We start from the raw sequence: 16,010 nt of genomic DNA on the forward strand, positions 1-16,010 counted from the left end.
TAAGCCCTCACAGTTAACAGTGCATGTCAGACCACAAATCAAGCCATGAAGTCGGGGTTGTGAGACAGGGTTGTGTTGAAGCACAGATCTGGGGGAGGGTACAAAAAGATTTCTGTTGTATTAAAGGTCCCAAAGAGCACAGTAGCCTCCATAATCCATAAGTGGAAGAAGTTTGGAACCACCAGGATTCTTCCTAGAGCTAGTCACCCAACTAAACTGAGTGATCAGGGTAGAAGGTCCTTAGTCAGGGAGGTGACCAAGAACACAATGGTCACTCTGAGCTCCAGAGTTGCTCTGTGGAGAAGGGAGAAGCTTTAAGAAGGACAACCAGGAAACCAGGCACTGCTCATTACCTGGTCAATACCATTCCTACTGTGAAGCATGGTGGTGGTGGTAGCATCATGCTGTGGGGATGATTTGCAGCAGCAGGAACTGGGAGACTAGTAAGGATCGAGGCAAAGTGCCCAAAAATAAGTGGGCCAAGCTTATAGGCTCATACTCAAAAAGACTTGAGGCTGTATTTGCTGCCAAAGGGGCTGCAACAAAGTATTGATCACAGGGTGTGAATACTTAAATACATGTTATATTTTTGTTTTTTTGTTTTTATTTTTAATAAATTTGCAAAAAAATTCAAGCAAACTCATTTCACTTTGTCATCATGGGGTATTTTGTGTAGAATTTTGAGGGGAAAAAAGTGAATTTAATCCATTTTGGAATGAGGCTAACATAACAAAATGTGGAAAAAGCGAAGCGGTGTGAATACTTTCACTAGTGCACTGTACATTTGACTCAAACCTCAGTTTTGACCCCCCAAGTCAACCTTCTGGTTGTTCCAAAGTCGAAGTTAAAAACTAAATGTGACCAAGCTGGCCCCCAAACCTCTTCCAAAATGCCAGCCCCTGATTAACATTCTAGATCTGCCCCTGCCAACCTAATGATTTTTCATTAAGTGGTATGCCCCATCATCCACTGTAATAGTGTGACTGGTTGTGACTCTATTTATTGGCTCTAAATTCAGTAGTATTATGAATCCCTACTGTGTGATGAACATTTTTAGTCTTCTTTCATCTTTCTTTTGTACCTTTTAAAAAAGCAATGACTCAGTTTATGTTGTGCACTTTAAGCACTGGAACATTTTGTGCTTTTTATTGGCGCATGACGAGGTTAGCTAGACAGCTAAATGAAGGTTAGTTAGCTAGTTAATGTTAGGTATCAGTGAGTCAGTAGCCGGTGACATGCCAGAAAATTTGGTACAGACGTTCCTGTTCCTTTAGGAAGAATCCCTTAATGTTTCATATGACGAAGTCATTAAGTCCAGATTTAAACTTGTCCAATACTTTGTTTTATTACCAAATACTTGCTAAACAAATTCTCCGCCACAGCCTCGGCTGTACTTTGTGTTTAGTGCCATATGACAACAAGCTAAATTGCTTATTCTTATCATGAGTACACGAGTATTAGCATGCTGACATCAGTGATGAACAAAAGACTGTTGTGCCAAAATACAGCCTTTCAAGCCACTGTTACAAAGTGGGTCACAGGATACAGGAAGAAAACTTAGACCATTAGTAGCTCTCATGTTTTCCTGGCTTCTTATGAAGATATCGTCTTTATTGAAGATTTTCTCTCAATGAAAGGTAATCAAATACCGCTGCAGCTCATGATTTTTTGATTCGAGCCAACAGCAGGGCGAGGGGAAGATGATGATGGGTGTCTCACTTGCCAGCAATGAATATAGGCCTGGGCAAGAGCCCCAGCCCAGGCTCTGTGGCGCCTGGTTGCCGGCTCTGAACGGCACTCCTGTGGTTCCAGGATGGTTTGTCTCTGAGAGGAAGCTGAAGGTCAGAAGGAGAACACAGGGGGTTTTGGGGAGGGAGGGAGGTGCTGGGAGTTTTTCCTCATCTCCCAGCTGGCTTGTACTGGCAGCAGGTGCAGAGCTGCAGCAGGCCAACATCTGGGCAGAGCCTCTGGCTGTTTTCTCCATATTTAGCCTCTTGCTTTGGGTATGGAGATTAGGACCTCTGCCCACGAACAGAGGGTTGAAGCGGAAGTTAGCCGGCAGGATTGTGTGGAATGGCATGATAGGAATCATTTCCTCTCTAAGCAGGAGATGGCAGTTTTGCTCGACAGCCATTTTTATTCATTTATTGATTCCGCATAGCTGCATTCTTCTGAGTCGATTAAGATTGATGCAATTGTATTAAAGTTTTAGGAGAAGAAAGATCTTGGTATGACCATGGCGTAAGTTAGGCTAAATTACTGCCTCCACAACTGATTTCTTCTCTGAAGTTTAAGACAAATTACTGATAAAAGCATCCATTATCCCACAGAACAGCAGTGTTTTAAAACGCAGTGCTGCTTGTGATCTTGTGTAACTTCTGAGTGTGATTAATCTTGATTGGCTGGAGGCCCATTGGCTCTCCCATAAAAATACAAACCAAAAACACTCTATAAATTCAAGGATTGCGTGTATCTGTTGGTTTTGGATCCCTTATGCTTCATGTACAGCGTCGACTGCAGTAAATGCTTCTTGTATAGGAAAACAGCCTGAAAAATAAGCTGATCAGCCTTTTCACTGGCCCCCAAAATACTCAAGTGACAGATGATACTGATTTATTTTATTCGTCCTCCAAATCCTGTTATCCATGTAGCCCTGAACTTGCATTGAATGCAGGCTCTGCAGGCAGTTTCCATTTCCTGGGTGCCTCTGCAATGTGGGCGATGTGAGATCTGATGGGGGCCCTCTGTCTCAAAGCCCTGTGGCCCCTCAACAACAGGCACCTGCTCCAAAATTCAAGTGCTAACTCCAAAGGCTGATCTCATTGGCTTGACACACATTATCCAGTCCCACCCTAGAAATCAGGATGATGTCATGCCTGCAGTGCATGGGGGACTCGCTGGGAAATTATCAAATATCATGAATCAACCAAGCAGATGATCGTATCCGGACACTGCCCTTTCATCCATGAGTAAAGAAACACAATAATGCATTTGATATATAGCTTTAAGGGATAGTATTATGGGATTCTACAGTGTGTTGAGGCCCGGATGTTTTTCACTTAGCAGCTTAAGTGACCCACAGATTCTCTGCAAGGCCATTCAACCATATGAAATGCTCAGGGCTGTGAGGTCATTGTGGGAAGTCATCTAACCCAGAAAACAGGCATCTGCTAGACATTTTTTCACCAGCAGACAATCCTAAAAAAATGTTCCTGTTTCAAATCAGTTTCGATGAGGATATTTTGGACGGGAACCAGAAGAATTGGTTATGGCATTAGGATGCTTTTCGGTCACATGGGGGCAAGGGTGGGAGAGCTAGAGATATCCTTATTTTTGGAATGTCGGGGGCTTGTGCGATTTAGCTGCGGAGATTACAAACTCCAAATTCTGGGAATGCAAAAAACAAAGGCGCCACATTTTTTTTCCAATTCTGGGATATAAATATCTCATTTAGAAGAAATTTGAACAGCAAATCTATTTATCAGAAACCAGATTAACAATTCTAGACAAATATTTTCCAGATGATCCTGAATTCTATAACTCACTAGCTGTTTTTTCTCAACTTTTTAAAATATTTTTGCACTTTTTCTAATGTGTTAAGTGTTATCTTGTTGCACCAATTAAAGAACTGTCAGTCATACTAACAAAGAAAGTACATAAAAGGAGAAGCTATGTGGAATACATGATCTGTGTGGTGGTAAACCACATCCTGGTTACAATATCAGCTAAGAGATTTGGACAATCTTTCTCTATATCTGATCTTATCAGCAACCCACCAGTATGAAAAGATCAGCATGGTGTTGACTGTTAGTTCAGTGTATGACTGCAATTCTTATCTCATCTCCTGCTCTGACAACCCTGACCTCAAAGTGAACTGTCTCTTTTTCCTTCCAGCTCCTCTCTGAAAGAGTGACATATTAAGGTGATTCAGAATGTAAAGGCGCTATTTGTGTAGGTCAGCTGACACACTTGAAACAAACAAACACCCACGGCTGATAATTTCATCCAGTTACATTGTTCCTGGAAAGTAGTCACTTTCTTCTCTGTAACATGAGGCCGATGGTGACAAAGGTGAGGTGTACGTGTGAGAACAGTGGTCCTTTGTTGCACTAACTGATTTGTTTTGACACCGAGATGCAGGAAAACTGAGCACTTGCTGCTACATGTCACATGCATCAGGTGTGATTCATCTTGGTTTGTGATTACTGGAACAATGAAGTCATATTGTAGGACACATACAGACCTGTCAGACCAAACAGGCAGGTATCTAGGGATGCACCCCTTCTACTTTTCAGCTCCCATTACCTATCCCCATCCTTCAGCTCACGTGTATTTGAAAGTACTGAGTACTATGCCAGTGCTCTCTCTTCCCCAAATTTAAAGCCTATATACCACATGGAACTTATTTGAATAATTCTTATGTAAAGTAACATGAAGCAAGACAAGGCTGTGGCTCTAAACACTGAGTCTGCAACCCACTGTGATGGAAGGAATGTAACCAGTGGCAGAACCACTGAATTTTATCATAGCTTTTTTTTAAAGGTTCAGTGTGTGGGATTCAGTGTCATCTAGTGGTGATGTTGTAAATTGCAACCAAATGAACACTCCTCCCCTTCCAAGAATCTATGGTGGCCAGCAAACATCATCCTCTAAGGCCTTCTCTAGTGGCCAATTTTGGTTTTTTGTTCCGCAATGCAGCACGGCAGACTCAATCTATAGATATGAATGGCTCATTCTAAGGTAGCAAAACAATATTCATTCACTAATGAGAATATAATTATGAATCTTCCGGAAAATGTGAAATGACAAATCTACTATCAACAATTTTCAGCAGCTTTAGTGTGTTGTTGGGGGGGCGAACAGGTTTGGGGTTGAGCACCATGTCAGAAAAGTTGGAAAATGTTTAGAGATGAACTAACAGACTGTTGGTTTTGGGTTTTGGTTTCCTTGTAGGAGTGAAAAACACAAGCACCTTGTGTGCACAGTGCTGGTTAGAGTTTTGGGCTCTTGCTGCTTGGGAGCTGCCACATACACACTGGCTTGGTTCATGACTTACTGAGGATCCTGTTCACATGGTGACACCTGGTGGTCACTCTTCATCATGATCAAACGGCAGACAAGTCACAGCGACTGAAAGGTCAAAACCTCCAAAGAAAGAAATATAAGGGACTAGGCGCGTTCTTACATATTTGGAGGTCTTTATTCTTAACAGCTTTCATATCAACATTCATACAAAATAAATGTGTTTTATTATTTAGCTTTTTTAAATCATCTTATTTATGACTGTAGCAGATGTAATTGACTCAATGAGCTATGGTGAAAAATGTACCCACTGTCATGTCCTGCTGAATGTCAATAAGAAGTATTTTTCTCTGGTTTACATTACAACAACTTTATGTCAAAACATGAAAAAACTGTAGTTTAAGAGGTTAAATTAAATATAGCACATAAAATCAGAAAGGAAGGACTAAAATTACAAAAGAAAAAGTTAAACTGAGCAAAAGAAAGTGAAATACTGAAATAAAAACTGAATGAGAATATTCATCCTAACTTATAATAAGAATCTCCAAAAACAAAACCTAGTAAGTGGACTTTGACTCACTATTATTATGTTAAACTGTATCTTCCAAAGTCAAGAATGAATTTTGATGCTTGAATGTGAGTTTTTGTTATAGCAGAAACTGGTGAAATGTAGTCAATCCCAGCTGTTGTTTTAAAAGCAGTTAACATATAGCTCACTAAGTTCGCATTACCAAACCTCTTCAGACTTCGAACATGACGGCTTGGGCTCTAACATTAATCACAGCCATCTGGCGTAATGAGTGTTCACTGAGCCTGAGCCCCCTGGTTCTTCATCTCCTGCCAAGACTTCTTCCTCAGCTCCAGCTCAGTGTCGGTGAATGAAGCAGGACCCCAGTTAGTGATCCTCTGAGGTCCTTTATGGCCTAAGAGACCACGTTAAAAGGGAGGGATGCTTTTTCACAACAACGTACAGGCAAATTATTCAGAATACATATTGTTGTACTGGTATTGAAGCAGAATTAAGTACTGGGAGGTGGGTTGAGTTACTGCTAAGCTCCATGACATAAGGTCAGGGTGCTGTGCAGACCAGTCAGACAGGTCTTCCACACCAAACTTGGAGAACCATTTGTTTCTGGGCCTCGCTTTGTGCATGAGACTACTGTCACACTGAAACAGGGAAGGGCCTTTCCTGTCTGGTATTGCCACATAATTGAAGGACGCACCATTGACTAAAATATCAATAATATTTCAATCAATTGGAACTTAAATGCAGAACAAAAACAAACAGAAGTATGTTAAAAGTGGTGTCCACATACTTTTGGCCTTTGCTGCAGCTTTCAGTACAGAGATGTGAGTCCAACAACCAAAAACTCTCCCTTTACTCTCATAAATGACTGAAATGATGAATGGATTCTCAAAATATGCAACTTATTTCGATCAACTAATTGATTCATCGACTAATCACAGCAGTTCTATAAAAGAACATCACATCAAGAAACCACATTTGGTTTCTGAACTAAATGCACAAAGTTCTTGAATGCTATTTAAATACATATGTACAGATGTTAATTTATGAATCAACCAGCAAGTACTAATGAACAACAATTAGTTTGCCTACCTGGCTGGATGAGGCGCACCAGGCCCTCTTGTTTGGCCACCTTGTCCTTCCAAGTCTTTGTCTTGTTTGATGCACGTTCAAGCTTCCTAGACACCTCCTTTATGAGATACACGGGAAGTTAGAGAAAAAGGCTGATAGAATCAGGTCATGTAACATTAATTAGATGAAAGACATTTTGAGACAGTTGAAACAGGTCCGCCAGCATGGGGAGAAGCTGCTGAGACCAAAAGTGACTGACTGTCTCTCACTGTCTCTGTGTTGACAGTTTTAAGTAAATATTAAGTCTCCGCCGTAGTTTTCAGATCAGGGTAAACACCCGACCTTGTACTGCTCCAGCGCGCCCTGCCGCTCCCTCTCCAGTTGGTCCAGCTGCATCATGACTGCCTGCAGGTCTTTCTCTTTGGCCAGCTGTGCAGCCACCAGCTCCTGCTTCTCCGCCTTGGTCTGAGACAGCGCCCTCTGCTGCTGCAGGTAGATCTGCTCCAGCTCGATCCTCTTTGCTGCCTCCTCCTCCAGCAGCCTGCCACGGAAAGCACAGCAGCAAAGCTTAAAATCTCCTTAATTTGTCTTTAGCAACATGCAGAATGTACACTGTCTGCTGTGAGGTTACATTTCTCAATGGTAGGCCCACAGCTGGACTAAACAGCTGTGCAACTGCAAAGTTAAACACATGGCAACAGTGACGCCAACGCTTTTATGAATAAAGAAATTCTCATTTTTGAAGCTGTATATTCATGATGCTGTTGTACTGTACTGTAGGTTTTTTTTATAATAATTAATTAATAAAAAAAAAAAAAGAAAAATAAATCATGTAAAATGGTTGATGTTTTTGCTTTATTTAAAACTTTAGCGCATTTATGATTTTGGTCCTTTTTTAACCCTGTTAAATTTAAACTCCAAGAAATAAAGATTATGTATTATGAGGTGAAACAAATATTTCCGTCATCCTGAAATTCTTATGAGGGGTTAACGTTGCTCTTTCACTGGTGATAATTTGTCTCTTCCTGGCCCTCCCAGTCTACATGTTTGTGGATCCAGTTTCCTGCACCAACACGTCTTTGACAATATCTTTGGCCTATAGAATATATATGTTAACCTGCTTTGCATTATGTCCCACGGGTCTCCATATTACTGCGTGTCCAGCGTGTGAGTCTGAGTGTGTGTGTCTGAGACCTGGCCTGCAGCTTGTGGGTGGCCTCCTCGTCCAGCTTGGCCTGCCTCTCGTCCTCTAAGGCCTCCTCCAGTCGATGGTACATGTCCTCCAGCTCGCGCACGCGCTGTAGGTACTGCTCTAGTTCACCGGACTTCTGAGCCACCTGCTCCTCCATCTGCTGACGCACCTGAATGTGTCAACGCACACACACACGCACAATGTTGCACAATGTTGCACATTCTCACCACACCAGGTTACTGAAACCAGCAATAACCTGCAAATTAACTATAAATCTTAACCTTTCAAGGTGCATTGTGACACGTGCTGGATTTTAGCTTCATCCACATACCGCTTATCTGTATTGTATGCCATCTCATTTGAAGAACTAACAGTTTTCTTATCTTACAAAGACAGTGAGACAGACGATGATTAATAAATCAGTGGGACATCTGACACTAAGACAAAAGATGACTCAGCTCAGTCATGTGAGATTTTAACTTCTTTTAGCTTGTGTTTCCTGGAAGGACGAAGCCACAGAGGGGTGATGGTGACTTAATCAGAAAATGAAAGTAGAATAACAACAGTCTTAGTTTGCTGGATTCATTAGTTTTCTTTCTGAACTTTTGGCAAGAACACGTGTCACTACATATGCTGGGTGTCTCTTATCAGCCCACTAAAGGAGCAGGGCTGAGGTAGGCGGGCTCAGGCACAGCCATTACCATTTTCTCTCTCTCCAGGTCCAGTCTGTAGCGATCCTGCAGGTCTACCTGATTTTTCCTCCTTCTCTGTTCCTCCATTGCTGCTTTTGCCGCAGCCTCTTCCATTTGCTGTGAAGCACAAAAGAGGAACAAGCGGTTAGCTTCTCTGATTGACTCGAGGCCACGTCAGGCTACAGTGGGAAGTCCTCTGAAGCCTAATAACATTTAACGAAGAACTTTAGGTTAAAGGAATCTGTGGTTCAATATGGAAGGTCAGCAATAAAGAAAAATAGTGCAACAATGGAGAAGCTGTTCTTTAGCTTTGCAACTCTTTAATATAATATATTTTATTGTATAATATTTTACTTAATAACACCAGAAGCGTATAAGCAAAACATCAAAGTATTCAAAAATGTAACGTGAATTCCCATGTGATCAAAAATCGGGTTTAAAAAGCCAAATATGTTTTTGACAGAGAAGCCATCTGGCAGGATAAAAACAGAAGTGAGAGGGCATCAATAATCTGCTGCAGCTCTGAAACAGTGGAGTTCATAAACCTGATCCTCCACTAGGAGCAGGTGTCCCCCACAAACATTTGCATAGAAGGTTTTGCTTCCCTTTTCACTGTAAATATGCTGCTGCATGACGTGTGCTTTTTTTAATCAGCTGGTTCTTAGGTATTTTAAGCCAGAATGTGTGAAAATACAGAGATGTGGTCGATAACTGGCTTTGGTGGTGATGTGGTTCTTTGATGGGTCAGTGCTGTGGTACGTCTTTAAGATAACCCCTTAAACATCTATGAGAAGACAAGATGGTCAAAACAATTTACAAAGATTTACAGAACTGCTCACAAACCTGACTGTCAGGCCAACATTTGTATGTAAAATAATAATCTTTTTCTTATATTAGCTTTGTCAAGTGGTTTTCATGACAAGATTTCTCATATAAGGCAGTTTTTCCTCGCCACTGTCACCAAGTGCTTGCTGAAGGGGGAATGTTGGGCTCTCTGTATTACAGTTTAATTAAAGCGTTTGGTCCAGACCTGCACTAATAGGAACGTGTCATGAGATAACTTTTGTTGTGAATTGGCGCTATATAAATAAACTGAATTGAAACTGAATTGAATAACAACCTACAGGTGCTCCATAAAATAACATTTGTACAAATGAAAGGACCATATGGCTTTGTGGGTGTCAAAAGGTTTCCTCTGTGCTCACCTGTCAGTTTCAAAAATAACAGAGAAAATGTAAAAAAAAAAACCCCAAATAAAACAATCAGATATAAATAAGAGGAAAGAGCTTCCTGTGCAAATGTGTCCACCACCAAGGTGTGATAGCCTCCTTCTTGAAGTCTGTTTTTTACATTTTAAGCATTGAGCATGAAGCAGTACCCTCTGCATAGCTTCCAGCTGCCTCTGTTTGTACTCATTGGCCATCTGGAGCTGCTTCATCCTCTCTGCTAGGTTCTCTTCGTCCGCCTGCTGCCTCTGCCGGAGCTCCCGGCGCCTCAGCCGGGCCTCGCGGTGAGGAGACGACAGTCCCAACCTCAACAGCTGGATGCATGTTTGAATAACTGCAGGGGGGGTGGAGCAAGAAGGGAATCACAAACACACTGTTGAGTTAGGAAATATTACATTTCAAAAATGGCAAAAATACAAAGAAAATAAAGGAAATAAAAGCTATGATGAAAATGAAAATGACTACTCAATACCTTGAATCCATTCCTGCTTTTTCTTTTTATCTGATGCACTGATTTCAAAGCTTTTGTCAGTGCATTTGATAATAAACAGGCATTTCTTTCCTTCTTTATCTGGAAGAGACTGCAGAAGAGAAAAATATTACGGCACTCTCAGTTTCTCAGTTACATTTATACTAAATGTACAAAATTATCTTGATTTCTAACACATCGAAACATAAATAAAGCTGGACTGTTAACCTCCACACAACAGTTCTGGTCCAGAATGATGTCCCCTTTCTTCTCCACAAGATCCTCACTGACGTAATAGGACACTGAGTTGGGTCGAAGGACAAACCAGCGCTCAGTCCAGTTCTTCCGTTTGTGGCCCTTTTTCATCATGTATCCCTTGAAAACGCAGCATGGGGGTAAACAAAAGCACGTGTGTCACATGATTGTTCTGACATAATCACTGTGATATACTGTAGCCAACCGAAGTTATGCTATTTAGATATTTAATTAAGCAAATAATTGATTAATATGCAAAAAGACAAGAGATATGTATTTACATAACATACTGTAGATGTAGCACTAAACAATGCATCCAAACATTAGTGTTGAGTACTTTTTTAGTAAAATCCATTTCTAGTAAAATGTGTATATTTTTGCATTAAGGTACTGACTGGGTTACATTATTGTTAATAATATGAATATGTGAATTTTCCAAACCTAACTCTGCTACAGCTACATTTAATCAATTGGTGATGACATGATACTTCTGTAGGCTATATGTTATTTATGTCTCCTGTTTTGGGAAAACGTTATAATTACACCAGGTATTTTGTAGTAATGTAGTAGTAGTAATGTCTGCAGGGTTAGGAGAGCCTGTGCAGTGCATACTGTATATTGTCTGTAGATGAAAATTGAGACAATACATAAATAAACATAACGGGTGCTGCTCAGGAAGAATATTGCTTTGACTGCGGTACATGTGAGTCTGGTTCTGCTCGAGGTTTCTGCCTGTTAAAAGGAAGTTTTTCCTTGCTTACTCAGTGTGGGGTTTTCCCCTGGGACCTGTTTCTCTCTGATTCTCTTCTCTTTTTTTGAATGTGTTGTTTACGCACCTGTAAAGTGTCTTGAGATAACTCTGTTATGAATTGGCACTTTAAATAAAATTTAATTGAATTGAGATCAATCTCCTGTCTAACCTGCTTGAGCACATCCAGTATGAATTCTTGAAAGACCTCATTGATGCCCATGGACAGGGTCTGGGCGTTCATGCCCTTGCTGAAATAACCCATCCCCAGCAGATCAATCAGCTCCCAGGCAGTCAGGCAGTTATTCTTTGCATTCAGCTTGTAATCTGCAAATTTTTCTTCACTCCATCCACTCCCCATGGCCTCCATCAGCTTTCGCAGGAAGTACTCGATCTAAGGAAATGAACAGAGACAAGAGCTTAAAACCACGTTTGGCTGAGGGGATAACTTTTCCTACTTTGTTTGATTTGTTTAGTTAACTTGCAAGAAAAACAATCTTCCTCACCTCTTCAGTAATGATGACTAGTGGGTATTTGTCTTCTGACAGAAAGTTGAAAATGCACCAGACTTTAAAAGCATCTTCTTCTGAGATGAGTAAACGTTTAGTGCAGATATTTTTGTTGTAACACAGAGTCCAACACATCTTGCTGAACTCCTGCACATCAAACTCTTCCTGCACCTGGGAATAAAAAATTCAACATTCAGTAAGAGTCAAAGTCAAACTGTTCAGCACCAGTGAGTCCAGTGTGTTTACAAATGCTAAGCAGGGGACTGCTGTTTGTCTCCTTTCAAAACCTTGAGTCTGCAGGATGTGAGGTACAAACCTGATGTAATTAAATGCCTCATTTTTATTCAAGTCAGAGCCTACAAGAGAAAGGCAAGAAAAACAGCTTCCAAGCGCAAAGGGTGAAACTCGGGCAGCTTACAAACCGACATGAGCGTTAGTGTTATAAGCAGCAGATGTGTTGGTGTCACATTATGCTCACTAAGCTGCAGTGCAAAAAATCAAGAATGCCTGTTCGTGCAAAGAGTGTATAAGAAAGCAACCCGTTTTATCCGCACATTTCCAGACCTTTATTATACTACCACGAATAGACAAAACACATTGTTACACTGTAACCCCCACAGACCAACCAGTCATACTAATCTGTCACACAGTCCTCAAAATAGAACAAGTGTATGCTGGTGTTTTTTGTTTCTATTTTTAATGTCTGAGCAACTGTCTAGTTTCTTTTTTCAGGCTTTCAGCAAGTTTTAGTCTTAAAAATCCAAAAAAAAAAAAAAAACCCTGAAGAGCTGTCCATGCCATCCAGTACAAGTAAGAAATTAAAGGTGCATGTAAAACATTATCATGAGTACTAATGTGAACGTGTCCATAACACCATACACATAAAATTCTTCAAGGACCAAAATCTGGAATCACACACTTCCTGATTTAAAGTTATTTATGCAAAGCCTTTGTGCTTTTGTCAGAAACTGGGAATGTATCTCTGCTGAACATCCTGTCAGCTCTACAAACAAGCAAATGTTGACAGGTCTCTTCAAGACAATTTCTATTATTCCTTCATATTATTGTTACAGATTATACAGATTATCTGCATCCTACATGCTTTTTTAATTACATTTACCTTGTGATTGCTGATTTGTAATTTTGTTTCCCTGCAATCAGTTTATTGCTAATCAAGCTAGCCATTCTAATAAACGTTGGCTCGCTTCCTCTTTTGACTTTTACTAACATGGACTTGTTCTGGCGTGAGGGGCAGTATAACGGGCACCTCGTAATTTTTCAGCTAGTCTTTACTTCTGTGAATCCTGTTTCCTCGTTACTGCTGTAGTCCACTTTAGTGATTTATCTATAGCTCTAGTTTATGGTATCTCTTTCTGTTTTGTTGTCACTGCTCACTCACTGAATTTCATCAGTACTGTTTTCAGTTTCACAACTGCTTCCAGTCAAGACCTCAAAGGCCAACTTCTGTCTTTAGCCAACTTTTGTGTTTAAATGGCTGCTTAGCTGTGCACCAGCACCACAGGCTTGTCACAATAATTATACTCAACTTGTATATCATGTAAATGTTTGTTTACATCAAAACCGTCAACATTTAAGGCCAATATGATGCCAGAATTACTAGCAAGCTTTTTCCCTACTTTGGTGACGACCATGTTGCAGTGGTTATGTTTTATTTGCTTAGAATATTATAATATTGTTTCGTGCATGTCAATTTCATTGAATGAATATTAAGAATTAAAAGGGCACTGCTTTTAGAAATATCATATCATTAAGTGCACCTAATGAACCTGGTTCTTAAAAGGTACTATATAATTAAAGTTATTATTATTATTATTATTATTATTATTATTATTATCATCAAGTGGCATAAAGTGGTCCTGCAATGACGATAATATCATTTATTGCAACTATACAAATTTAATTAAAAACACAAGACTCCACCATTCTTCAGTATCTTTGTCCCCACCTTGTCAAGAATAAACCTGTTGAGGTAAGGCATGTAGCCCTGGTTGGACAGAGGCCCTTTATTATCATCTTTGAAATGCTCTTCAAGGGCAACAGGGTCATGAGGGATCTTCATCACTGTGCAAAGGTTGTGAGACAGCACCTAAAGAACAACAATGTGAATGTGAATTAGATACTACAAGACACCAATAGTGCAGAGCACATAAATTAAAACAATACATGTTAGCATATAGTTATATGTTTCTGTGAAAGGAATTTATATGTATGGGTTAGTTTGATCTCTGTAGATGAAGATCAAGATAAGTCTTGCAGTTATCAGTTTTTGATTCCTCACATGCAAAAACCTGACATTTACAGGCATCACTGACCAAGCATTACTTCTATTCTTGAAGGTGAACTTTCAGTTCTTAGACTGAAGGCTCTTTCTACTCTTTAGTTCAGCTACAGTAATCAAGGATTCATGCATCAATGTAGCATCATACCAAGATTGGATTCTAATAACCTCCACCGCAGACAGTTTGCTCTGAGATTACAAAATGTGGTGGCAGACACAAAAGCTTTCAAATGGTCATCACAGTGATATACAGACCATAAATACTTCTCCAAAAACTAGGGACTTAAAGAGTTTTCCTGGCCACTCTGCTGTGTCTTTGTCAGGCTGGGCACACAAACATCCGATCCAACAGGCAAACAAAGTAAGACACAAGATGTCATACTGAAAAACACCACCTCTCTCTGGCCTTCGCCTGTGTAAAACAGCCTGTAAGACATTTTTACATTTCTTTGACAACAATAGAAATTCCTTTTTGTGAAGCTCATCGTGATGAGCATTAATATATGATAAGCAGCAACATAAGTGAATGAACTGTGGATAAATCAGACAAATGTAATACAACATACTGTCATCTTTGCACTAGACAGTAAAATATGCATTATGTAGTGATGGTAGATGCCTTGTGTACTGGAAGTAAAAGTACAAACATGACATTATATAATTACAACTTAAAAGTCCTGCATTCAAATTTCACTAAACCAAAAATAAAGATTATCACCAAACTCCACTAGCACTTACTGAGTATTAAAATGGCCCACATTTGTGCTTTACTATTACCGGTATATTATTTTTGTTTTGTTTTTTGCTTTTTGTCGTGTTCTCAGCTGGTTTTAGTTTACAAGTAGGATAATTTATCAATCCATAAAGCAACAATTAATAGAAACATTCAAGTTCAAAATTACCAAATTTTGATTTCCACTAGACAGGAAGGGTATGAAAAATTGTTTTCTGTACTGTAACCAAAGCTGTCAGACAAACGTGTTAGTGAAGTGAAGAATACAATATTTGTCTCTGAGATGTAGTAGTGCAAAAATATACACTAGCATGAAAAGGCAATGATGTGTAAAGGTACCTCAGATTTACTGCATGTGAGTAAATGCACTTAGCTACATTGTACCACTGCGTGCAAGTATCATTAAATGGAAATTATGCTAGCGGCGTAAAGAGAACTTTTCAAGATTGTATTTATGAACAAATGTACCTGCTTTCCACATTTTACACTGTGAAATACATTTTAGTTGTATGTTCATCGTATGAGTACACACAAAAGGTTACTTTGGGAGGAGAACAGTAAATAACCAGGAGATCTGACGGATGTATCCGTTAGTACGTCAGCCGTTAACGTTACTCTGACCTGTTGACGTAACGGTAGGGATGAAACGTAAACGATGAAAAGCAATAAAGTTAGTTTGAACGTGTGGTTTCATCACTGATGGCGTCTGAACTTCTAAACAAAAAGAAAACATCACTGAAACGCACCTTCAACTGAGATTTGGAAACTTTTCCACGCTGGTCCACGTCCAGGGCTGTGAATGCGTGCCATATGAATTTCAAAAGCTCCTCTCGAAGCCACATTTCGTCTGTCAGCGGCACCAGAAGGAGTTCAGTTTGTCTGCTGTTTGTCAAGTTTATGTCTTAGTGATGTCCGCCTCTGAGACATGCGAGATGTTGGTGGCGCAGCGGGGACAGCGTGATGACAGCGCCACACAACGTTCAGTTCAAGTTACTATCATCACTTCAACTCGCCGCCAAAAACCAGTGAGTTTGGGTTGTACTGAGGAGCTATTCACTAACATCACAACGTAAAAATACTCTGATACAAGTAAAAGTCCTGCGCTGAAAATGTTATTTAAGTCCAATCAGGAAAATATAGGCTATTTAAAGTATTAAAGCTCTGGAGCAAAGTTTAAACTATTTTGTAGAGAACTGCAACTCAGGATTATTTTCGTTGTGGACTCATCTGTTCATTATTTGGTGTGTTGACAGTTTAAAAATAGTGAG

General features: G+C 40.0%; 1 protein-coding gene across 1 annotated transcript; it reads right to left on the reverse strand.

Annotated features, from left to right (window-relative positions):
- Window positions 1–5,175: 5,175 nt before the first annotated feature.
- swap70a (switching B cell complex subunit SWAP70a) lies at window positions 5,176–15,809 on the reverse strand. Its single transcript, XM_046387935.1, has 12 exons — window positions 15,489–15,809; window positions 13,677–13,817; window positions 11,708–11,881; window positions 11,374–11,595; window positions 10,427–10,573; window positions 10,202–10,310; window positions 9,882–10,063; window positions 8,513–8,620; window positions 7,814–7,980; window positions 6,962–7,160; window positions 6,641–6,737; window positions 5,176–5,945 (listed from the first exon to the last, which is right to left on the reverse strand). Exons 1-12 carry the CDS (start codon window positions 15,582–15,584, stop codon window positions 5,827–5,829), a joined length of 1,761 nt encoding a protein of 586 aa, XP_046243891.1. The 5' UTR covers window positions 15,585–15,809; the 3' UTR covers window positions 5,176–5,826.
- Between the last annotated feature and the right edge of the window lie 201 nt (window positions 15,810–16,010).

The sequence above is a fragment of the Scatophagus argus genome, chromosome 1, assembly GCF_020382885.2.
Source record: "Scatophagus argus isolate fScaArg1 chromosome 1, fScaArg1.pri, whole genome shotgun sequence".
Lineage (NCBI taxonomy): Eukaryota > Metazoa > Chordata > Actinopteri > Scatophagidae > Scatophagus > Scatophagus argus.

Bases quoted from the DNA above. Each gene is read 5' to 3' on its own strand.
- swap70a (XM_046387935.1), bottom strand. From the start codon at position 15,584: ATGTGGCTTCGAGAGGAGCTTTTGAAATTCATATGGCACGCATTCACA. The intron at 10,064-10,201 runs GTATTGAGTAGT...CCCCCCCTGCAG, and splicing joins AAAGCAGGAATGGATTCAAG to TTATTCAAACATGCATCCAG. The intron at 8,621-9,881 runs GTACTGCTTCAT...TGTGCTTCACAG, and splicing joins AGCTGGAAGCTATGCAGAGG to CAAATGGAAGAGGCTGCGGC.